This window comes from Liolophura sinensis, chromosome 7, assembly GCF_032854445.1.
Source record: "Liolophura sinensis isolate JHLJ2023 chromosome 7, CUHK_Ljap_v2, whole genome shotgun sequence".
In the NCBI taxonomy this organism is placed as follows: Eukaryota; Metazoa; Mollusca; class Polyplacophora; order Chitonida; family Chitonidae; genus Liolophura; species Liolophura sinensis.
In genome coordinates, this window is record NC_088301.1 from 45,959,149 (window position 1) to 45,985,488 (window position 26,340).

The 26,340-nt window shown below is 36.6% G+C and overlaps 1 protein-coding gene across 3 annotated transcripts; it reads left to right on the top strand.

The window, feature by feature from the left end:
• The first annotated feature begins 70 nt into the window (after positions 1-70).
• Positions 71-26,262, top strand: LOC135471845 (nuclear receptor subfamily 2 group C member 2-like). Of its 3 annotated transcripts, none has more exons than XM_064751242.1 (13): positions 71-161; positions 13,566-13,869; positions 14,452-14,619; positions 15,308-15,428; positions 16,527-16,706; positions 17,175-17,308; positions 18,173-18,308; positions 18,838-19,037; positions 19,608-19,674; positions 21,498-21,654; positions 22,161-22,300; positions 22,656-22,793; positions 23,786-26,262. In XM_064751242.1, exons 2-13 carry the CDS (start codon positions 13,588-13,590, stop codon positions 24,235-24,237), a joined length of 2,175 nt encoding a protein of 724 aa, XP_064607312.1. In that variant the 5' UTR covers positions 71-161; positions 13,566-13,587; the 3' UTR covers positions 24,238-26,262. The 3 variants fall into 3 exon arrangements, with proteins under 3 accessions (XP_064607312.1, XP_064607313.1, XP_064607314.1); XM_064751243.1 differs by having other exon boundaries at positions 17,178-17,308; XM_064751244.1 differs by lacking the exon at positions 13,566-13,869 and having other exon boundaries at positions 85-161.
• Positions 26,263-26,340: the final 78 nt, after the last annotated feature.

Genomic DNA, 26,340 nt, shown 5'->3' on the forward strand with positions numbered 1-26,340 from the left:
TATTCTCGCGTGTGTTTCACCTCCTGATGTCATTTTCATCCAATCAGTTTCTCGCATTGCTTTTGCGTCGCTCTAACCGGGTCACAACCTCTGACCTTTATGCTTGAGTGTCTGAACGTCGTGGTGGTGAATATTATCTAATTTATCTGCAATTTCAGCCCGTAAGTATAAATTCGTTTCTTCTAACGCTGAATCTAATAATTTTTCGTTCATTGTCGTGATCATGGGTACGGCAATGGGGTGGAATCGCCCCCAATCGCCGTAGAACCCATGTCTTCCTGGGAAGCCGCCATAAATTTTCATCTGTCGTTACAGAAAATCAGTCGTTTTACAGGGATATTTGCCTCGTAACGTTCAGATCGTCAGGTATTTTGGGTTGCCGTTTACGTCACATATGAATCCTATCAAATAGAGCAGTGTATGCGGCGACGTGGTGAGGTAAAAATGCCCGAAGATATGTGTATCTGTGGAGTCTCGACTGACAGACGATGGTAGACACATGGAAAGAGAAGTGCATGACCTTCGCCTGTTTGTGTACCGTGACACTCCCGCGGCGGTCACGGCGAAAACCGTTTTTATGTTTCCTCACTGTTGTCATCCATTTAAATGTATAACATCTTTTAAAAAATGCCGTTTATATCGGACTGTGCAATTGCATTGTGGATTAAACGTTATTTATATTTGAAGAATGGGTAGATGGTAAGGGAAATATTTTATCGGCCCCACGGATGACCTTTATCCTTTTGCATATGCACTGTACACCGCAGAGGCCAGCCGAGGCCCCCTTGGGTTGTCTGCATTAATTATGCTAAGCCTTGATGACATTAATAATGATGTACACATGTAATAATAATATGAAAACAGGTAGACTTGCATATTGGCTACTCAAGAAATAGCCATTTCTGACACGGTAGTGGCGTAAGGAGAACATTCAGTCCACTCTTGAACTATGTGTCCGGCTGTAGCATGATAGAGATCACATCCTCATACCTGGACATCGGGTTCAATATAGGAAGCATGTCTCTGAAAGGGGAAAGGTTAAATGAATGTAGGTCACTGATTTTTTTCGTCTTATTGATTGCAATAGTATTTGTGCATGTATTTTTACTACTGTATAGCATATTAATCCATGGGAAACAAAATTGCCATTGTCCTTTGACAACTTCAGTTTCATGCACATTATGTATTTCTATGATTTTATGCAATTTTAAATTGTGTATTTTCAAAAATTCTTGATTAACAGTAAGAATTTATTTTGTCAGGTCTACATTGTTTTCCGGACAATCACATACAATATTTAAATGCATAGTAAAGAGTTATGTACTCTAATTATGTACTACAATAAGCATTTTATGTGTGAATATGTGTGGACATGTATTCAAGTATTTACCCAAAATTGCATGTGACCGCAGGTGTGCTATAATATTTTTGGCAAAGTATAATAGCCCAGAGATCATTAAGAACAAAATATTAGTGCCGTAAATCTTTAATTGACCAGTATACCATAAATATATAACTCTAAATGCAACAGCAATTTAAAATCATAATTCATGACTTTTTGAAGGGAAACTTATTGTTCAGGTAAGAGCATGTATGGCTCTCACAAAAATCACAAAATAAATGAAGTGTTCTATTATGTCATTTAATGTATGCTATTATATCTAGTTTGTTGAGAACTTATATATACATGTACTTGTAGTATCTTTCACAGGATTAGAGATTTTATGGTGTAGATACATGAAATGTACTGACATCGTGGAAAGCTTTAGTTTCATTGTATTTGCCCATACGTCAGACAAGTTGCAGTGAAAATCAAAGCTAATTTGACTTAGAGTTTGGCAACTGTTGAACAGTAATGCTTGTGTCCTGTAGTTTATAGTTTTACTAACTAGTCTATGCATGAAAACTGTATTAGCTATCAGCTGTACTGCTGTATTGGCTTTGTTTTGAACTTTGTTTTAATATGCTTCCTGGTTTGAATTACACTTTGAACCAGGATAATTTTGGATCCCTTGTATTAGCCTGGTTGATGTGTTTATTTTACGAAAAACATGTACTTATCATTATTTTTTTTTTCTTTTTAACTGGTATCAACATCAATAGAGAAACAGTCGGCTGGGACCTGTTCCATGGTTTCATGGGGATATTTGAAATTTCTTATTTGGCCACCGGTGAGATACTGATGATGTAATGCATGTAATTTGATGAGGTACATATACCATTACATGATCTGACGGAGGTTGCGGAATATTACTGATAAGATAACACTGAAGCGACATATATGTAAATGATTCTCCTTAGTCTTATCAGTCTTCATGCCATCATGTTACCTGAAGCCACCACATCAGAGATTCACTCAGAATGTTAATGTACATATGATGATCAATTTCATTCGTTGATTTGGTTGTTGTTTAATACCATACTGAAGACACATGCATTACTACATATCCATGTACTAGGCGTTAGTAGTTCATGTTGAGTACGTTAGTAGTTCATGTTCACATATAGGTTAAATGAAAAAAACAAAACAAAACAAAAAAAAAACCAGTATATACCATTGATCTTTAGATTATGTTGCATATATATTTATGTTGACTACATGTACAGAATTTTTTTTTTCATATACAGTACTGTTAAGATTTATGTGATTGAACTGAAATGAAAAAAGAAGATGAATAAACAGTTAAAAATACTTACATGTAAGTATGTGTGAATACATACACATACATATTTTCATAGACAAATGTGTTGATGGGCGTAGAGGAGGTTTATGAAATATCGGTATGTAACATTTAAATTCAGGTCACCAGACTCACCTGGCGAACTGGAAAGGTGACAGTTCACAAGGTCAGACTAGTCACACCTGGATCAGATCAAGCCTGTGGCATTTCCGTCCTTTTGGCTTGATTTTTGTGATAAAAACCAAATTTATACACTTTCTTAGTCATATCTCGAGAAAGACTAAAGTCGTTTGCCAAAGTGCAGTGGACTGTGTACATGTACATATAGTTTCCAGGTCAGTGTTATATATGATGGAAATTTAGTAAAAAAAAAAAATTTACAAGCACCAGTCCGGACATAACGCCGGTGAATGTATGGTTGGTTTACGTGAAATATTGTAAACATAGCAACTGTACATATAGTTCAGATATATAATTTTGAGGGAATACTTTAGAGCACAGATACGTGAATGAATAACTCCTGATTTGTTGGCTGGTCTTATGATTTTTGTAAAGTAATGCAAAATTATGCTGTATTTTTACTGCAACACTGTAATTCACCTAAAGTTAATGACATATATAGCAACATATGTTGTTTGATTCCGATTGATTCTTCCACCTTTTAGGGCCACTTCAGAATTATTTGTAAAGTTGGACAAATTTTTTAGCAGAAAAAATTAGGTATTGGGCTCAAAAAAATAATTGTAAGGCTTTTACATGTATGTGTAACTGAAAGTGCATTTTTACTTGCCAAAATTAAGGTGAAGCACAGTATTTGTTTTTGGCACATTTGAATATTAGATAATTTATTTACATTCCTAAAGAGATCATACTCATCTTGTTAAATGGTGCCTTATTTATTTACAAGGAAATGTTATTCGTTAGTTAAAGACAATAAAAGCACCCAGTAAGCTTCATTTATTGTCAGCCTATATTTGTAAAGCTTAACCTTAGCAGTGGAAAAGGTCATGCATGCGATAGGCGGCAAGAAATGAACTTTTGACCTTTGGCTTTACCTGGCTCAGGTCAGCCTGATCCACCAAAGGTCGCTGGCTTGATGCAGAATGACTGGCTGTAAACACTTGACTTACTGATACAGAGGCAGACAAGAAGCACTGGTCTATCAAATTCATTTCTTATAGACCATCTTGTATCACAGTGTTAATCTGTGAATTCTTCTTCAGGTTTTCTGTGAATGTTGTTGCTTTTCTATCCCATTTCACTTGGATAGACATGTATGGCTACAGCTCTCATATATTTACCTCGGATTTGTGTCTGAAGATGATACCATGGGTATGTACAAATTATAAATAAAATTTCTACCCAAAATAACTGAAATTTTAAAATAAAAAATGTGTATGATAAGTTAATGTTAACAACATGTTTATTGAGTTTATTATTATTATTTATTACATGTACTTATGTACATGTACTTACATGAAAAAAAGCATTTATGTACATGTAGTTATTTACAAATAGTATTTCTGCAGATAAAAAACTTAAACACCAAATTATTTTGAAACGTGTACAATGTACCAAATAAAAGCATGTTTGAATTATATATACATACTCACAAATATTAACATTTTCTCAGCAGCACAGTTACATATGCTCTTTTATGCTGCAATACTTTGATACCTTTGCATGCACTTACTAACTAATTGTGAGCAAAGATCATTTACCCTACTTCCCAAATCTAGCTTGATATATAATAATGACATTTGCAAAACTGAGTAGGTCCAGATTGTAATTTAAATTCAGTTGTACAATCAGAATATCTGTTCATAAATATGACGTATGAATCGCTGGTTATCAGATTTTCTGCACATATTTTGCTGTAAACTTTGCGTGACTATTGTTTATGATGTATAACATTCTATTCCTGTGTAGATTTTCAAGCTACTTTTGCAAATGCATCAGAGAGTCAATGTTGGTGTTTAAGACTCAAAACTGAGGAGGGATGAAAATTCCATGTTCCCATGAACGGAAATTGTTTTACTTGAGCGGTACTTTCTGGCAGCTCAAATTTTAAAAGCAAGTACTAGAGTACAGAAAGAGAAACTGTGCTGATGTCTTGAAACTGGATGGTTTACATGAAAGTCATGTGATCACAAACGTGGGCAATTTAACATTAAAGTATACTATTTTGTGCAGTTTGACCTGTTGATTAAGGATCTGTTGTTAGGTTTACAGGTGTATTTATCACAGTTTTGCTCCAAATTGCAGTCAACTTGTAGGTCACTGTAAATAGTTTCAGCTGTAAAGCAACATTTGCCCCGTCTTTGTTTCAACAATTAGGGAGCTGTGTTGATAAATACAATACATGTAGTACTTTAAGAAAATTAAACAACTCAGAATTTCTGTAAACTTGTACATATATAGAATATTAATAGAGTACAAGGCTACTTCACTCACTGTGTGTACAACACTGCTGCTTATTATTGACTGTTACAAATATTGCAATGTGCAGTCACAGCCTTACAATGAGACGGAAGTGGTAAATCAGGTCAGATGAAGACCTCTTGGAAGCCATAAAACTGCAGGCAGTTCTAGTATTGCATGTAAATGTATAGTCAAGTCAACTTAATTGATATAACCAAATCAAGCTCAATACTGCATTTTGCATTTTTGTATCAAATAATTCTTTGTTTATTTGGTAAATATTATATATTGTTTTAATTCTGTACTCAAGAATTTTCAAATTTTTTTCTATCACTGCACATGTAAACATTTAATTTTCACTCTCTTATCATTGACAGAGATGATGATGATGATGATGATAATAACGAATAACGAACATTTCTGTGTCATGCAGGATTGTACATGTACATTGTAAAAGCCACGACTACCATCATTTAAGCTCTGCATTATCCCCTTGCAAAATTTGTTGATGGAGGTGCAGTACGTTCTACATTTGTATGACATTCTGTACATCTGTGTCATCAGTGTTTTGCTTATTATCCAGAGTTATGTCCCCTTCACTTTCTTACATAGCAGTGCTTACATGTACATGAATTCACAAAGAGGTGCCACTGGATAGCTCTACAGTAAAATTGCTTATAATTTCCTCGCATCAACTGTTTTTAAAAGTTTTGACTTTTCTACCATAGATTTGTATTGATGAACAGAATTCGTATTACTACAGTATTTGGCCTTTATATTTTCACGATGATTGGCTTTTATGTTCGAACACTGCTTTTACAGTGTACAGATTCAGATTTTAACGTAATTTGCTCTTTGTGCGTATTAATTACCGTAAATTACCACAACTTCACTAATTAGTATTATTGTTATTATTAGGCTGAGAAAACTGCTTAGGTGTTAACTTTGTACACATCTTCATTACCAAATTGCTTGGGCTGCCTATTGAAGTATAAAACTTTACCCACCTATGACCCACTCTTCGGCCATATTGGAGCAGTGTGGAAATCTAAAAAAAAAAAATTCTTCTACAGAACTGCCAAGCTGATTGCATTGAAAATTAATATGCAATTACAAGACCACTGGGGGTGCCGGGATTGAATTGTATGCAGATTGGTCGAGAAATGTGGAAACTCATTATTGATTGTTTTATTCACATGATGACCTGTGAATGAATTTTTAAAAAAGCAATAGCAATCAGATGTAGTTTGGCCTACTGAATACAACCATGGTTTTATTTTTTTTCCCTAAGATGTATAGTTTTTCTTTAAATTGCAATTATAGCTGATTACAGTGTCATTTTTCAGCTGTCACTTGACTGGACACCGTAATAGCTATGAAGGTGAAAATTGGTCAGTAGAAAGATAAAGCACAGATCTTTATTTTTAACTGGCAGAACCGCAAGGGTTCCTCTGATAGTTTTGCGTTTAAAAACTTATTTGTATTCACAGTCAGATCGTAAGATTGCAATATCTCCAAAACTGGTAGAGGTAGAAAAAAAACAAACTTGGCATTTTTAATAGCCAACATATGCAGCAGCATTGACGTTTTTTGCTGTTTGACCAGTCACGTGATTTAGTAGGCAATTTGAATTTTGATAAGCTTAAACCACCTTTTTCTGTAAATCGACAAATGATCTGTAGATGAAATTTCACTTGCAAGTTTTAGTTGGATCACCGTACTTATATTGTACAAAAACTTTTTGTTTGGTGTGCAAGTTGTGTTATAACTGACCTATAAATTTAGCATAGAAGTAGGTCAAGTCTGAAAACTGCCCAGAATGATTAAACACACTGTCTAGTATTGCTTTACGTCAGGATTATTTTTGTACTTGGTGTAGTTTTAAGGTTATGATCAAAAAATCTTCAAAAATATGAAGTTTGACGTACACCCCCCAGCGTACATAAGTACAAAAGCTGACAAAACCTCCCATTCAAATAACACGTAAACGTCATGCCATACTGCATGAAACCTGTTCACTGTAGAGTACAGGCTACAGGGCATTTATTCCATTCTGGTTGGCAACAGAACCAGTATATTATAGGAACAATCTCTCTACACAATGTCTGTTTGAGAACAGTGTTTTTTTTTCTTTTCTTTTCACTGTCTGTCAACATAGCCCCAATGAACATCGCCCCTAGCAATCACCAGTTCAAATCCAGTTCATTCCTGCCAATCTTTGTTCTCTTTATTTCTTTAATTACCATGAAATTATCAAGCACCAGACTTCTAGTCCTGGCAGCCTGGGGTTCAAATCCATCCTACTCCTCCTTTGGCACATAATAGTTAGCAGTATCAGGTTCAAAGCCTACAACCAATGCTGAAATAACTCACAAATCAAATACAGTTGCTACTTAACATAGTCCAGAATGACATGATATGGACCGTACTGTGAAAAGCTCGAGGCATGTTAATGTTGTAATTTTACTGTGACTGAACAGAGCAGGGTGATGAACACAGGTCAAATTTTATCAAATGCATTTCAGAGTCAAGTATGGACACTATGGCCTATTTGTGGGAGATTGTCAGTCAGATATTGCTGAAATAGTTTTGTTTTCATTGAAAATGCAAGATCTGGTTTCGTCTGGGTACATGTTACTTATTTGTTCGGAGAGTTTGTTGTCTAATATTACTTACATCTGTTTTTTTGTTTAAAATGCTAAAAGCTATTTGTACAGACTGCTTGGATGCCGTATAACTGCATGCAGTTCTAGTTACTATTATTCCATCGATTTTGCAATCAATATACAGCCTACACCGTTTGACCAATTGATTTGAAATTTTGCGGTGAAATTCCCCAATACCTGAAGTTGTGCACTACGGAGCCCGATTTTTTTTTTATGTCACATGATTTGGTGGCTGTATTGGATGTTGTATAAAATTGTTTAAATATCTTTAGGTAAACCGGTGGTAGTTACAATAAGTGGGAAAATGTCGTTGACTTGAGGTTAAATCTTTGAAAGCTCACAATTTGTCGAAGCTCTGACTTCACAGCTACTTGTGAAATTATAATTTTTTTCAATGGATTATGGTGTATTTCATGCCCTTGATTCCGTATCTGCTTTTATGTTTTACCTATCTTTGTAATTTCCTGAGACATAGTCAGAAAACTGAAATTTAGTGACATAGTTTCAATGACCTGTAACTCAAGAACTATGAGAGCTAGAAATGTGAAACTTGCACCATTCTGTACCCCAAGACACGCTCTCACGTTCATAGCATGCCAATGGATTTGAGCTGAGATCAAAAGTTTTCTCACTAGAAGCGTTTAAATGACACCATTTTTTTTTTCAGAAATAGATCTTAATCCTATTGCTTTAACATTGAGTTACATGACAACTGGACTAGGTTTATGGTATTTGACTTAATGCTTTCTGCTGCACTGTCTATGATTTCCCAAAACGATTGTGAGATTAGATATAGCGATGCTGTCTTCTATTTGATGGAGTAGAATGATAAGTACAACAACAAACAACATGGACCTCGGCTGAAACTGCTTTAAAGCAGTCCTAGTTTATATATTGAACTTACAGTGGCACTCAGGCGAGCTCTTTGGTAGCAGTACCAAATTATATGTTATATTTATATTTAGTGCAGTAGTACATGTACATGTTTATTGTTAATACCTTTTCTTGCATTAACATATAGGGCATCTGACTGAGAAGCTCAATTAGAACAATTTGATACAGATATATGTATATATGCTTGAAGTTTTATGTCCTAGCACAGGTTGACAGGTACCCTATATTTCATTCAGTTATTCGATAAAAAAAAAAATGTACAAAACAACAAACTACTATACTTACTGATAGAAATGATATTTGTTACGAAAATTTAGACATTTCAGGATCGGGTATTGAACAACACCAGAATACCATGCTTGAGAAAAAATAGATAACATTTGGAAAATGTTGAAATTTCAGGTGTTAAAGTATTGAACAACACTGAAATATGAGGCTGAAAAAAAAATGCTGAAAAATTCCAGGTTTATTGAGCTACATGTATTGAACAGTAGGCTGATCTTGTATGCCATGTGTAGTACATCTCTGTCATCACTATCTCAGACCATGAAACAGAACTTCACTTGATTAGGTTGATATATGTAGTAGTCATCAACATGGAAGTAATAAGACCTATCTTGCCCAACTAGTCATGCTCACTAACTTTCTTGTTCCTCAAGTTGAAGGTTGCCCGTTGTCAATAACCATATAGTGTACAGTACTGTGTGTTGTGTTATCTAATTGCCATCATTAAGCTAGTACATGTACATGTAGAAATGCTTCTCTGCCCTGCAGTTATTTGTATGCAGATATGTGACACCCCATTCTTAGCAAGTGTGGTACAAGTATAACATATATATGATTGTTACTTGTTTGACCCACATGTTCATTCTGGCAGTGATTTCTCTTGTCTACCTGTATAAAACACCAGGCATTTCCTACACATCTACATACAAGAAATCCCTTTCAGATCTTGTGACCTATTTTTTGTGGGAAGACCTGCTCAATGCTATGTATGCTGGTGGTTGCTATGGCAACGGGTAGAGGAGCCCTGTTGTAATTGTTGTGGTGTAAGAACTACACTGGGAGGGAGTGTTTTGTCTGGGCCTGGAATAGCTAGGTGAACTCTTGACCTTTGAATGGGTAAATCCAGATTACTAACACTTCTTTATATAATACATGTGTACATGTATGTACAGCTCTGGCTAATTCTCAGTACACTTGCTATTAATTATTTACTGTACAGACTACTACGCCAGTTGAAAGTTTTATTCACAGGAATTTCTTTGTACATTATATTGTTAGCAGTGTTTATTAACAGAATGCAATAAGGAACAATTAGTTAATTAGTTTTATTCTTCCCAGCTTAGCATATACACTAACCTGAAACTAACTTAACTAACTGCCATTTTCGATTCAAGTCGGTGGCACTCGACATCATCTGGGAAAGGATTAAAATTTGTGGAATGATTGCATTGATACCTAAAAGATGTACACCATTGAATGGCCAATGGACAAATTGTGTGGGAGTTTTGTCTTTAGTCTGTGTATCTTAATTCGTAATAATGAAGAGAAAGAACTACATGTACATGTATAATCAGCTATTGTGAAAAAATGAGTTAATTCTAATTATGATAAGAGCATCTGAGTCCACCTTAGCAACGGAATCACATGATTGAAAAATGGTTGTTTATGAAGTTCTGATGATGTCCGAGTGAAAGTGTCGGGTGCAGTTGTGTTAATTGCAATGTTATTGTCATTATTCTTGCATAATGATATGGTATGAATGCAGAATTACTGTAAGATCACATGACTCTCTGAGGACAGCAGTGGTGACAGGACTAAGTTCCAAGTTAGTGAATACAACAGTCCAGAGCGGTAAATGTGGAAGCTAAGCTTGGAACATGGATAAGCGATCACAGAGCTAATTAGTATAGCACTTTGTCTTTTACTGAGTCCTATTGAAGTTAAAATATGCATGTGATGGATACACGTGTTTTGTTGGTTTATGTGCAACCCCATTTTGTAATATAACAAAATCTGTCCATTAATTGGTGTCCCTGACTCCACGTGCATTGTTAGTTGCAGAGTTGCAGTTAGTGGGGTAACTCTCATTGCAATCAGCGCAATTGTGAGAGTTATGGTGTGGAACATTCACAAACTATTCTTGCATAAATTGATGTCAGCCCAATGTTCTTAGGTTGGCCTAACCAAAAATAGTCCATACCAATGACAAGAAAGGACATTTTAAGGACCTACCCTCCTGCAGCTGTTATCTCAGTCATTCAAGGGGGATAATCCCTGGACTCAGCCATACATCTGCCTGCATATAGGCTTATAAAGGTCATGACCTCAAGGTCAGCAACATTTTGGGAGGCAGGAAAATGTGATTATTTTTCATGAACAGATCTTAGTGTCATGGACCCATTTGGTTCTGCAAATCTCATAACAGGCTAGTTACAGAGGCCACAAGGTTCACAACGATTTATAATAGGAAAGTCCTTAGGTCTGGCACATTTGGGATTGTTTTAGTATATTTGAGTTTTCTTCTAAACACGAGTTGAAATAAAAACGTGTTATGCACCAAAAGCAGTTAAATTTCTGTGTAGCTCCTATAAAATGTGACAAGCCCCACTTCCATTGCACATATACCAAGGAGCTACATAATTGGGAATCATATTCAGTAGATTAGCAATGGAGTTGAAATTTTAAAATATTTCACCATCTACTAAAAGGATGAGGGATATAACAAGGAATCATCTGTCAAATGTGAGACTTCAATAATTTCTTCAACTTTTCGGTATGTGTGATATAGGTTTGCATTTCTACATGTATGTAATCAAGGTACATGTATTTTGTGCCATGATTGCTCACTTGGCCACTTGCAGCACCCTGTCCTCCTCCCCCCCCCTCCCCCCTTATAAAAACAGATGGGTAGCATGAATCCTATAGATGATTATTTATAGTAAACCTGGGTGGAATTACTCCATCTGCTTAGTTATTCACTTACACATGTACAGGTATTTTTCTAAGTAAATCTTAATGCCAAAACTTGGCTACATTTGATATTGATGAACATGTAGCTAATAATTATTTCTGAGTTGACTGGCCAGAAAATCTAGTACCGGCCGGTAACTTTTCAACATCCTGAAAAAGGTTTGCCCAGTCATATGGTACTGTATCGCCCACCTAATCAATGGTGCATATATGCAACAATGTATGTGTCTGGTTTCAGCCAAAAAATTTACATGATGAATACAATAAATTGTAATGAGGAACTTGTAAAACTCCTTCTTGACTGTATCAAGACAGTCCAAAGCTGTGAACCCATTTGTTCTTTCCGTTATTTCCTCAAAGTTAGCAGTGTACGAGTGCTCATAAAACAGATATAAGGTACATATGCACTGCAATGTCACGGAAGAAAATAATGCACTCTACTATCATTTGGACCTTCTGTGTAGCTCTTGAGTCTCCAATTAATGGTTTTAGATTAAATGTTATAACTTTTGCTAAACCAAACATGAACTGTGACTTCATTTAATTTCTTAAGATATCTCTGTTTTACCGAGAAGGCAAACCTTCTTGAAATTGTAAACATGTTTCTAAGAGAAGCAAATTCTGTGCCTTTTGCCTATTCTGTGATAATGTGTCATAAAAAATTGACTTGTGCCCGTATGAAACCATACAACATTTTTCATACTGAGCCATATAGGTTTGATTCATACCTGCACTACATGTATTAGTTACACACTGACACCTCGCCCAGTATGAGGAATCGCTTCAACAGTGTGACTGTCATCCTACCCCGACAAAGGTAGATAACCTACTCAGCAAACACATTTCGAGGATTCAAGAATATGTTTGTACCCCATGTGACTGTTGTTGCCCAATGAAAAGCGGAGTATTTTGTCTGATGCGGGATAATAAGCCATACAGCATACAGCAGCTCATACTAAGCCGTACATGTATGTGATTCATGACTACTCTAAGTCATACAACCTTTTCCATACTGAACCAAACAGGATTGATTCATATCGGTCCTGATTGATGTCCACACTAAACCATACAGCCTTTTCCATACTGAGCCAAACAGGATTGATTCATGTCGGCATTAAACCATACAACTATACCATACAAGCTTTTCCATACCGAGCCATACAGGACTGATTGATGTCCACACTAAACCATACAAGCTTTTCCAGACTGAGCCAAACAGGATTGATTCATGCCGGCACTAAACCACACAACCTTTTCCATACTGAGCCAAACAGGATTGATTCATGTCAGCATTATACCACACAACCTTTTCCGAACTGAGCCAAACAGGATTGATTCATGTCGGCACTAAACCACACAACCTTTTCCATACTGAGCCAAACAGGATTGATTCATGTCGGCATTATCCCATACAACCTTTTTCAGACCGAGCCATACAGGATTGATTGATGTCCGCACTAAACCACACAAGCTTTTCCATACCGAGCCATACAGGACTGATTGATGTCCGCACTATACCATACAAGCTTTTTCATACCGGGTCATACAGGACTGATTGACGTCCGCACTATACCATACAAGCTTTTTCATACCGAGCCATGCAGGACTGATTGATGTCTGCACTATACCATACAAGCTTTTTCATACCGAGCCATACAGGACTGATTGTTGTCCACACTATACCATACAAGCTTTTCCATACCGAGCCATACAGGACTAATTTGCATACCTTCTGGACCACACAACCTGATCCATAATTTGCTACATAGATTCTCATCAATACAAAGCCATGCAATCACAACTTTGCAGACCCAGTAGTGATGCATTTTAATAGGCCCATATGAAACTATGCCAATACCGTCCTGTATAAACCTGCATGGACAGGTTTGTAGACAATTGTCCATAAGTGCTGTTGTTGTATTTGCAGATTTCTGGATAGCAGTGGCCACATGGCTTCACTGGATGAGGTTCAGGCATCTATAAACCCGTCTACAACCAGCTCGGATACCGTGTCTGTGGAAAACACTGTGGTTGCTGTTGGTGACGGTACAGTGGGCGGGGACAATGTGCTCCATGTGTTGAGCCCAGCTCAGCTTGCGGGGTCACCCGTCAGTGTTTCTGCAACACACCCGTCTCCCATCGCCATACCCTCAAACATGTCCAATATTCAGACCATCACAATTTCAGCGGGCAACTTTACCTTCCCAGTCACTATTGCAACAACCCCAATGGTAGGCTTTCATAGTGTAACCAAAATTGATTGGTGTCAAACCAGCATCTTGGAATTAAATTCTTTGCTTGTCAGCTTGACCTTTCTACACTGTGGAGATTGCAGATTTATATCTGTGGACATGTTACATGTAGATACGCATACATATGCGGAGTTCTGATCACCTACTTTGATGTAATGAAATATTATCATGTATAACTACATATGACATGTCATTCTGAGCTACATGTGATTGCCAGTATACTGTATAAACCTTTGTATTCATTCCTTACTTGGGTTCTATTCCTAAACTGTATGATGGCAAATTGTCTAAATTAAAAATCTGTAATTTAAGTATTCAGTGAATGTTTCAATTTTATAAATTGTGTATAGGGAACAATTATTTAAATGCGAAAAAAAATCTTTATTGTGCACTATCCCTATACAATACTTAGCAATTAATAATATGTTAACTGGCTTTCAATATAGTTATGTCTGATATACATCTACTTGTAAATCATCAAACGTGAATGAGTTTGTCATAATTTTCTATCTGACGTTTCTCTGTGTGGTTATATAATTTCACTTTCTGACATTTGTACAGGTGTCTTCAACGGTGAACTCCAATGGAACACAAGTTGTAAACATGGCAGGGGTAAATGCCTCTGAAATTGCATCACGTCTCAAGTCAGAGGGCATACCTGCCCAGTTTGTACAGGTCCCAGCTGGTGCCACTGCAGTGAATTCATCTGACCTCGCTATAAGACTGAGGGTAAGCTAAAGCTTATCTTGCTGTGAATTTGTTTTAATTATGTGTTTAATATTGATTCTTGCTATACATACATGTATGAATATTCTTCACTCCTTTGTTGTTAATAGAAATACTTATTCTTATGAATAGAACTACATTTGGCCTGCCTATCATCCTTTTAAGCTTTTGGCTCAGTACAAAGCTGCTATGGTGTCTTGTAAAGATTTTGCAGTAGTTGATTGCATTGAAAGCCATGATGACATTTTGAAGCATGTGTAGAGCATTAACTGTTGTATTTGCACATAAAATTTGCCTCAAAAGGTGCATTTTTAGAGGCCAGCAAAGGTCGTAAAAAATGTTAAAAGGTTACTTTTGCTTCTGAAGCTTAAATTTTCCCACCAATTTTCAATTAAAACAAGGTAACTTAGTCTTGGGCAAAATTGTGGGTCAAATACAGTATTTCTGGTACTGTGTTTATTTAAGAGGTTATTCCACAAATAGGGCTGCAAATTTTTTAATTACAACACATTTTATAATAATTGTTTCACACCATAAAAATTCTGCGGAGTTGGATTTTAGAATAAGTTGTAGTTATTACCTCTAACTTATAAGGAAAAAGCTCAAAAGGAACAAATTTTAGTATTAATGACAGTGGTTGCATTCTGTGTATGAGATGTAAGATGTATTTTGTTGTATTCTGCGGTTGCAGGAAATTCAACAGGTACAGAGATTGAGAGAAGAGGAACAGGCAGCCAAAGGGAAGATGACCCTCAAACAACAGTTTGAGCAGAAGTATGAGCCATGTGTAGTATGCGGGGACAAGGCTTCAGGTAATAATATGGTAGTCAGTGCAAAATTTACATCTTTTTGAGAGCGTAGATTTATGTTGAGTCATAAATTTTCTGACAAAATGGGCCAAAGCCCACATCCGTCATGTTTCCTTTGAGAAACAGCTCCTAAAAAGACAGCTGGATGCAACAGGACAAGTTTGATTATAAAGCTATAGCCTAAAAAACTATAAACTATATTATAAAACAATCCTGCAAATAACCATTTGAGTGGCACCTTAGAACCAATGACTTAGTGCCTGACATTTAAATTTTGTACCAGACAATTTTTTTCTGGTGTGCTGGTCACATGCAGACAAAATAGTAGAATTTATAATAAGATCTTTGCTTAAATAGATTTCTTGGCTTACTTTTTCTCCCTAACTGAATAACATTCTTAATTTCTTATGATTCTGCTGATCTGACACTTTTACAATATTATGCCTACATATACCAGTACTTGAAAGCTACATGTAAATCACTGACAGACTAAGTATGTAAAAGCTAGGGACAATTAGAAACAGTGCCATCTGTTATGTCACTTTCACATACTTAGATTAACTGTGTTTTGATCCTGTTCTGTTTTTAACTGAATAAGTAAACACCAAATGCTACTAGAATAATGAATGAAAGCCTAGACAAGATCTTGGTTTGATATGTAATGACCCAGTTTATTGTTCAGAGCCCAAGTAACTTGTGTGGATGTGTGGTGACTAAGTAATGGAAATTGAACCATGTATAATGCTATAATGGCTAGTCGCCTGAGTATGTTTTAGAAAGGTTACGTGTAGCTCTACAATATCTCGTACTTGGAAACCACAATAAAATGGTACTGACAGTTGAATGTTCTTTATTGAAACAAGCTCCTGGATGTATGATCATGAGTAGATAGAGACATTTACACAAGTAACTGAATATCTCATCTTTTTGTTGGACAGAATGACTGGTGTCCACAAATTTGAGGCAGGCATCTGTTTGTAAAAGCAAACCCAAAGAGTTAGATTTTTTAGCCTGAATGTAATGGTTAACAGTGCATTTAAAAAACTTGTGACGGAGAGGTTAAAATGATGAATTAAGCCTAATTTTGATTTTCTTCTCCAGGGAGGCACTATGGAGCAATCAGCTGTGAGGGCTGTAAGGGGTTTTTCAAGAGAAGTATTCGTAAACAGCTGGGATATGCATGTCGAGGCAACAAGGATTGTATGATCACAAAACATCATAGAAACCGGTGCCAATATTGTCGTCTTCAGAAGTGTCTCAATGTGGGAATGCGATCAGAATGTAAGTATGAATCTAGTCTCATTGTAGCTGTTCTCATTCCTCTGTTGGAAATGCTGTAATTACTTTCTTGTCAAAAAAAAAAAAAAAAAAATGTTCAAAACTGCATGAAAAGTCCATTTGAACTTGTATAAGACTGAAAAATCTATTGTTTGGGTAAAACAACATAATCAGAAAAAGTAGGGTAGGTGCATATGAATTTGTTTTTCAAAAGCTGGAGGGAAATAAAAAAAGAAATCAACTTGAGAGAAATATAAAAGAGTGCATTGCACCAAAAGCCCAGTAAACTTTTTGGAGGGTTGCTTGAGTTTTAATTAATTGTTTGCAGTTGATCATGTGTTTATCTTTGTTACAAATTCAGTCCTAATTATTTTGATGTACATTCCTGTATCCTAGAATCCTGATCATGTAGTGGACTTGCTTGTCTCGCATTCCAAGGGTTGTGATCTAAACTTATTACTTTCTAAACAGCAGTACAACAGGAGAGGCGACCCCCTGAACAGAAGGAGAAACTTCCCACTAGTGTGGCCACATCAACACAGAGAATCTACATAAGGAAAGACCTAAACAGCCCTTCAGCAGCCATTCCCATGTTCAACGCAGACGTAAGTTGGCAGCTTTTTATGCACTAAGCCTTGTGTAACTGTGCTATTTTCGTGAAAAGAAAAAAGAAATCCGTGGCTGAGTGCATGTGTAACAGAAAGTTATGAATCGTGCTGTAAGTACTGCACAAATTTCTGAACATGATAAAGGGTAAAGTGTAAACTTTAGCCTTATTCCGTAATGTGTTAAAGGAGAAGAAAACTTGATATTATGACACTGTAGGCTGAAAAGAGCATATTTTTTTCTATCTGGTAGTGCCTGCTGCATAATTTTGCGATTTTTCTTCGCCATACACGTAAACCCTGAAAAAGGCAAAGCTGGCATAAATTGCTGAGTCCATCGCGTCCTCCATCTTTAACACCCTGTAATTTATGCTGGAGGTGTGTTGCCTCTCAGCCAATGAGAGTGGTTAAAACTGCCGACTTGTTCATTTAAACTCGGAACCTATGTCCAGCATTCCGGTTTCCCAATCATCAAGCAGAAAATGAACTGTATTGTTCGCTACCTTCTTGGAAGAAGAGTTCTACCGGATATGTACGAACTGCACTTCGGCGGTTTCTGACAGCATTTCTCCTCCTAACACCGAAGACTTCAGGATAGTTCATAGGCAAAATGGAGTCGCCCACAGCTAATTTTGGCACTGACTTTATTTATACTTCGTCAACTTGAGGTACATATTAGAATTATGCGTACTCTGTTCAATGGTATTTGTTTGATATTTAAGTTTTCTTCTCCTTTAATTGGAAGGCAAACTTTAGCTTTCGTTGCTTCTGAGCATTTGTGTTGAAGCTTGATCTTCGATTTTCTTGAAGTTTTGACTTGATATGCTTGGGAATAGTCTTAGGATTTTTATTTGTTTCAAATAGCCACAATCTCCACAGCCCATGGGGAAGTATGGTGAAAACTTGTTAGCGAACCTACAGGAGAGAATTATCCATACAGACCAGGGTGCCGTCATTCTCAGCTCCAACTTGCCCAACCAGACAACCACCAATAACACAGGTTTGTCTCCTTGAAGGATATGCTGTATTGGTGAATGTGTGTACTGATTTATATAACAGAGGAATATCAGGATTTCCTGCGGTGATCTATGTCCCACAGTTGTAAGACACATCATCCTACATCCTACAGCTTTGAAATATCTAGGTCAACTGCAGTGGCCAAAGCTTGCCATTGATTGGTTTAAAAGTCGTGACCTCTGTGCAAGGGGCGAAAGAGAACTGTAGCATGAAATATGCCTTTTTTTTCCTTCATTTTCTTCATTTTATGGGGTAGAATGATCCCCTGAAAGCTGCACATTTTAGGGATTTGGTACGAAGAGAGGCTGAGTGGTATTGGGTTACACAATCACTAAGTTGTTGCAGAAGACATTTTGTCTGTTTTGTAGAGGAAAGGATCTTTTTAAAGGAGCAACCTTTTCATAGGTGCATTTCTGCCTTTTAAATTTAGTTGTGTAACAACCTGTCAAATATAGAAGTACATTGTATGTTTAAAATAAGTACACCTAAAACCTAATCTTATTTGTTTACAGATTTGAGCACACTTGCCAATGTAGTGACAACTCTAGCGACAATGGGCAAAAATAACAAAGACATGAGCTCAGAGCACACTGATGACCGAGAACACCCTACAAATGGGGACACTTCAGCAGAGAATGCAGAATCGGTCGTCAAAGCCTTTGACACTCTAGCAAAAGCTGGACAGTCACAAGATTTATTGAATTCAACACTGGTAAGACACGTGTATGTTCGAACAAAATGGATATACAGGTCCCTCTTTCTAAATCCGTATTTGCGTAACATTTTTGTATTTTTATAATGAAATTTATGTTAAATAGCCTTGACTCCCAGAGAATGATGTAGGTAAATGTTTGTTGGCTTTCTTTATCTATGTAAAAGTTGGTTTTGTCACAGAGGTGTCAGGATGTAGAACTAAGGGCATGTTGAGAGAAAAAAGTTGTGTTAATATAAAAAATCAGATAAGTAGGCCTATGTAGCAGTTAGGCTTTGGTTTTTCACACTAGTAACATTAAGCTCTTAGAACTTTTGCTTTCCCATGTTGTCACCTTTGCCCTTTGCCACAAAAACAATTTTATTTTACTTTTGAAGTAGTTCAAACTACCATGCTTACAATGTTGCCCATGAATAGTAGGGCTATTAGGCCAAAATGAACACAGAAGCAAATTGTGCATCAGGTAGGATAGAGGGCAAACTTCTTAAATGACCAGTTTTTGTATGATGTAAATGATTTCCTTTTTTTTTTTTTTTTTTTGATGTTCAAGTGTTATTTTTCTTTTTACAGAATGACAGTTTGGATCAGTCAGGGATGGAGTCCGGTGATGGGTCATTTATGATCATAGATATTGATGGTAAGATTTCACTGCAGAAAATTACTGAGTAATATTGCTGTATTCCAATTAATGAACTAAATAGTGATCAAGAAAATTGGAAGAACCAGTGCTGAAGTAAAAGAACTTGTGAAAAATTCTGATGCATCACATGACTCACTTGCATGTCATGGTAGTGTAATTAATTGTGTAAGCAAACATTGTTGAGTTTAAAATTTCTTCTATTTTATGTAAGATTTTTATTTTTTTGCCTCTACCATGAATCGGATAAAGTAATATGGTATTTAGATATATCAGTTTTGGACTTGTTTGGGCTGCTTAACACAACTTTTATGTATTTTTGTCAGTATAGATATTTGGTGTTTTATAGCTAAGGTACATTTACATCTGATTTTATCCTGGTGTGACTGTATGTACTTTTTTCATATTTGTGCTTTCTCTCACTGTTGTGCTGTTGTGTTGTTATAAAACTGTATATCGTTAAATATGTCCACAAGTTCACTTATTGTGCCCTCAAAAATATAATTGGTTAGGTACAGGTGTACTTTTGTATGGTACTAAAGCAAAACCTATTTTATTTTGTGTGTAAGGGCGAGCCGACACTTTAAAAATCTATTAATTGAATGGAAAAAAATCCACCATTTCATGTTAATTTTAATGTTTTATATGAGCTCCATGTGTTTAAGGCTTTTTGATCATGTGAATATGTCTTCAACAGGAACAGTTGTTGGGACACTCCACATTTGTACACAAATTAGATGATTTTCAGTATTATGATTTTTTTATAACCCCTCAAACATAGAAAAAAAAGATTCCGTCTGCCCATAAAACATATCTTTGAATTTGTGTGGCCTTATGATGCTTTGTATAGGAAGACGTGTAGAAAAAAGAATTCCTAAAGCTGTTCCTCTTTAGCTCTTTATTTAGTGCTTGCTTGTAAAAATTGGCTAGGAGACACCCATGACCCGGATGTAATACTCTTATTCCTTGCAGTTGATTAGTTAATGGTCGGAAGATCATTCCTTTAAGAAAGTTGGCTGGGCATAACTCTACCCGACACGTCTTGCTTTTAGGTGTTGTTTTTTTTTTTCAAGGTTTGCAATTGTGTTTTTTTTTTGTTGTGATTTTTATTTTTTCATTTTGTATTTTGTTGTCTGTAGGTGAGCTTATATGATTGACTAGAGTTATGCCCAACAAAAAATATCTTTAGGATGGTGTAACAAGAGATGTGAAAACTTCTGGCTTGTTTGGAAGTTCTTTAGCTCATCTGATGTGGCTTGCTTGCGTGCAGTTCGACATGTTTCGTTTAAAAATAATAAAAAAAAGATTTATTGGTTCTTTCAAAAATGTGTCTCTTATGTTTTCTTTCCTATACATGTATTAGACAAGGGTAAATTTGCCTACACATCCTAATTTGACACAACTGGATGTCCTCAGGTGATTATTAGCTTCTGGTCTAGAATAGCTCAGCTCTGTGGCCTACATGCTGTACTGAGATCCATCATAACTAGGTTGTTTGTAAGACACTGGCTTCAATAGTTTGCCAGCTGATTAAAGTCTTTGCATATGTTTCCGCTTAGCTAGAGCAGAGTATAGAACACCGAAAATGAAAGTGCAGATTGTGAGATCACACAACTGCTTTTTAAAGGGATCAATTGCCTAAAACAGACAGTTGTTCCAATTTCATGCTGCACCTCTAGTTGCTAACAAGTGTGATTTATGTGGTCCATCTGGAATGTCAAACTGAACAACTTTTGTTTTCTCACCATTTATATACATGAGTGGCTACACCAGAGTTAGTGTTCTGTCAACTTGATGTGTCAATGCTTTGTGTTTGTTCGCAGGTCCTATTCTGACAGAGCAGCATTATGAGTTCAACCTGGCGACACCCACTCCTATGCCTGCCTATCTTAATATCCACTTCATCTGTGAGAGTGCATCTAGACTCCTGTTCTTATCCATGTACTGGACCAGATCTTTGCCTCCGTTTCAGGTCCTTGGGTGAGTTAAGAAGTCAAGGAAATAACATGTTGAAGCTCCCTAAACCTAATATGTACATTGTACCATTGCAATTGTTCATACTATGATGGTGCGTCTTATTACAGATGACTGCTATTCGTGTTTCCGAGGGCCACCAAGGAAAGCCAGCGAGGCACAGTAACCCAGGTGCCTCTTACCTATGCAGTCGTTGAGAGTTCAAGTCCAGCTCATGCTGGCTTCCTCTCCAGTTGTGGTTGGAAAGGTCTGTCAGCTACCTGCTGATGGTGGTGGGTTTCCCCCGGGGTCTGCTCGATTTCCTTCCACCATAATGCTGGCCGCAGTCGTATAAGTGAAAATTCTTGAATATGGTATAAAACATCAATCAAATAAGTAAAATAAATACATGTGTTTTGTACAGCAGGGTTTCAAAGTGAAATATTTCCTGCCTCATTATTGTTACCTTTAATTCAGTTTGCTAATATAAACTTGAAATATGACTTACATGGACATTATCTATTCTGTTGCAGGCAACAATTACAAATCAGTTTAGTGCGTGCTTGTTGGAGCCAGTTGTTTACCTTAGGCCTGGCACAGTGTTCTCAAATAATGTCTCTATCCACCATTCTGGCAGCCATTCTCAATCACTTACAGTCTACTGTCCAACAAGGTGAGCTGCATTCCACAAACAAGACAAGCTTTGCTCTTATAAATAAATAAATATAATATATGAATAATATAAAATGCCATACACGTGTTTGTGCAGTCTAAAGCTGACTGAAGACCACTTATCTCTCACCATTACGGTGAGCATTCTTTTATCTGGGCATCACGTGTGGGAAAGTTTGTTAGTAAGGTGCAAAAGGTTGGTTTATGTCGAGCACTCCGATTCTCTCCACCCATAAATCTGACCATCATGGTATGAGCAAAAATTATTGAGTGTGGATTAAGCAACAATCAGATATATAAGTGCCCATAATGGTGTCGTGTAATAGCTGACCAGTTTTGATTTTTATGTACTGCAGACAAAGTGACAAATGAGAGAGCCAAGGTAGTGATGGATCACATAATTCGCCTGCAGGAGTATGTGAACTCCATGCAGAGGCTGGAGGTGGATGATGTGGAGTACGCATATCTTAAGTGTTTGACACTCTTCTCACCAGGTAAGTCACATGGTATGAGCATATGGGTGAGGTTCCTGGCAGGCCCAGGATTTTTGAAAGAATTCTTTGATGATTTTTCTTCAGTTTACATGGGATGATATTTAAATGTGAATGTCTGTCAGTGCCGCCATTAATGGTTTAGTACCAAAATAATATATTACATTGGTGCCATTAAAATATTATTCTGTACTCAAGACAGCAGTGCAGTTTATATGAGTAGGGAAAACCAGCCACCTTCACCTCACAAACCTGCACGAAGCAGCTAGAGGAGTTTGTGAACACTACCCTCAGATCGCCGAAGGGATAGTGTTCTAAAATTTGGCAGCCTACTCATTTAGCTGAATGATCGTTTTTGTTGCAGCAGGTCATCTTTCAACCAGTAATGCATCATGCTCATATCAAGTTTCCACTGATATGGCACACAGAATTAAAATTGATTGGCTGAGAGTTTTTTGTGTTACACCCTAGAGCTTTTGCCAGGATCAAATAATTCTGCCATCCTTAAAATTCAGCTCAGGTTAGGCATACCTCTCACCCTAGCCAGTCAGCAGCAATTCTGTATACTTTTAAGCAGGAAGGTTTGTCAGGTACATGTAAACCTATCTTGCCCAAAAGCTGCATTTTTTCAGACTCATCGTGGTTTCCTCCGTTTATAAACCATCCCCATGATTTAAGTGAAATATTTCAGAGTACAGCATTTAAATCCCAAAGAAAATCCCTTGAAAATCAAGTCTTGTGATGTTCTGTTCATACAGTTACATTATACATTTTTGATGTTGCAGTCTTAGTCACTCAAATCAATTCCATTTTAGTTTCTCGGTCAAGTTAATATTACAATCATAGGTTACAATACTTCACTTGACTTGTTGCATTAGCAGTAAGAGCAAAAACTGGCCATTGCAAATAGTCAGAACTGTTAAATGTATTAGTTTTGATAACATGTGGATTCATATTTATCATTCCTTTATTTTTTGTGTTTTTATCCCCACTAGATAATCCTAACATTAACAGTGTCAGCCAAGTAGAAAAGTTCCAGGAAAAAGCCCAGCAGGAGCTGATAGCACACTGTCAGCGAACCTACCCAACCAATCCGGAGCGAGTAGCCAAACTACTGATGAGGTTACCACCCTTGTGTGCACTCTCCCCAAGCATAATGGAAGAACTGTTTTTCTCGGGTCTGATAGGAAATGTACAGATAGATAGTATTATACCTTACATTTTACGTATGGAAACTGCAGAATACAACTCGCAGATGCAGAGTCAAAGCAGCACAGAGAGCTTTGCATCCTCAACGGTGACTGCCCTTGCAGGAGATTATGGCATGACATCAACTTCAGGGGCAACACCCCTAACCATACCCCAGATTACTAGTGCTGTTGTCATGACAACTGCTCCCAGTCCAACAACGCTGCATGCCACTACAGCAACAACGGGAGCTACATAAAAGTGCTGCAATATGGGATGCCCTCCTAGAGTTGGTGTTCTATTTTATTCTTGGTGCCTTCTACAGGGTAAACATGCTTGTGGAAACAATGACAAGTTGGGATTAAACATTGAGAGAAACCACATCTGTCAGTTTCAGCCTTGTCTGATGTTGTGGCAAGCAGAATGTACATACTATAATATGGTAGAAAGAAGTACTCTGCAAAAGTGTTTTCATAGCTGGATTCATCATGAACTCATGATGTGGAAAGGAAAAGTATTTCTCAGGATGGATATGAAACATGGCCGGTTTTCAGTGTTCCAAGTACTTGACATTACCCATATGTGGAAAGTGTGACGCCAGGATTCTGATTGGTACAGAACAATGTCAAAGTCACAGAATTAAAACTCTTTTTGACTTGTCGATTACACACTTGTACGATGTAGTAGATTTTACAAAGGGATAGCCTGTTAAAGGACATTGGCAGTTTTCCACTCAAGGAAATGTAGTTTCACAAGGTGTACAGTTCAGAACTGACAATCGTATATCCATGTGGGCTGAATTCAGGGGGAAGTAACTCACGTGTTGGGTTCTACTTCAGCAGTACAGGAGTATTGTGTTGAAGGTTGAATGGATTTTTTTTTTAAAATCATGTCTACCTGTTGAATTGAACAGTTACACGTTAATGATAAACTTGTTGTATATTGGTTAAAAGCCGCTTGTTGTCTCACAACATAGGCCTGTCCTATTTATTTATTTTTGCAAAGCTGCTTTGTGCTGTTTTGAAGGATTGTACATGGTGCGATGTCAGATCTGCCTAAAGGTGGGATAAATATGTTCTAGGTGGACTCATGGCCAGTTATACTGGACTGAGTGAATGCCATATTTTCTAACCCCTGGTGTAAGACAGAATTCTCGCAAATCTTGTAGGCATACCCTTTTTTGCATATTATGTAAGTGTCAAAACTGCTACCTTCCAAGAAGGCATGTTAAAGTAATAGGTGTGCAAATTTTTTCCAATATTTTAATCTTACATGTACAAAGAGTCATTTAATGATAATATTGTTAAGCTGTAAATATTTTGGCTACTTATTTGTTATGTGATTTGTGTTGTTCAGCTGTCTACCTGTCTGTCATTGTGCCTGGCCTTGTCTGTAATCCATACCATTGTTTTGTGTTTAATACAGGTCCTTCTATGACATTGTTAAGTATTTGTTGATGCGTGTACATGGTCAGAGTTTGTAAGGGCTTTTCCCTAGGCACATATATCACAAATTTGAAGTTTATGTACCATTGTAAGTTTTTGGATTTTTTTTTTTCCTTGGTTTTAAAATTTTATTTTCAAGAAACAATTATACTCTGTTGGAAAGTGTGATAAAGTGCTAGAATGTATGGGAAATCAACTTTCTGTAAAATTTTAAACTGCATGTTTTCTCAGTACATAAATCTTTTAAACATTCTGACAGTAAAATGTAGTCCATGTTACCATTATTTTATGTCCTCAGATATATTAATAGGGCCCTTCGCAAAAAAATCTCCGATAATTTATCTTACTGATCTCAGAGTTTGTCCACTGAGTGATGATTTTGGGGTTAATTTTTTTTTTTTTGGAAATGAAATACTTGTATTTCACTCTTGATACAATGGTTTGTTCTGAGCCTAAATTTTTAGGTAACTGATAATTGTATATCAATTTACAGACAGTAATCTAGTGCTATTGCAAAAAAAAATATAAATAAAGAAAAACACAGATGTAGATATTCCAGATTTAGATTTAACTAAAATTAGTAAATTCATATTGTCCTCTAGGAAACCTATACTGGTACCTGTTATGTCAATATTATATACATTTGAGAAAATCCATGTAATTTTAACTAGAGTGCCGTGAGGGTGTAAAACCTGCTACCTGCTAAATGCACATGTATATCCTGCATGTCCATATGGATCGAGGCTCATTCAAGATTAACGTGAAACTTCTGCTTTTAAATTTTGTTTTTGTATTTTAAAATAAATGTTTGGATGTCAACATGTTTTGGCATTTTACAAGAAGTGAGAGGTGGTTATGTGTACTTTTTCTCCAGTCTCATTCATATACATGAATATGTATAGTAAGAAGGTGTAGGC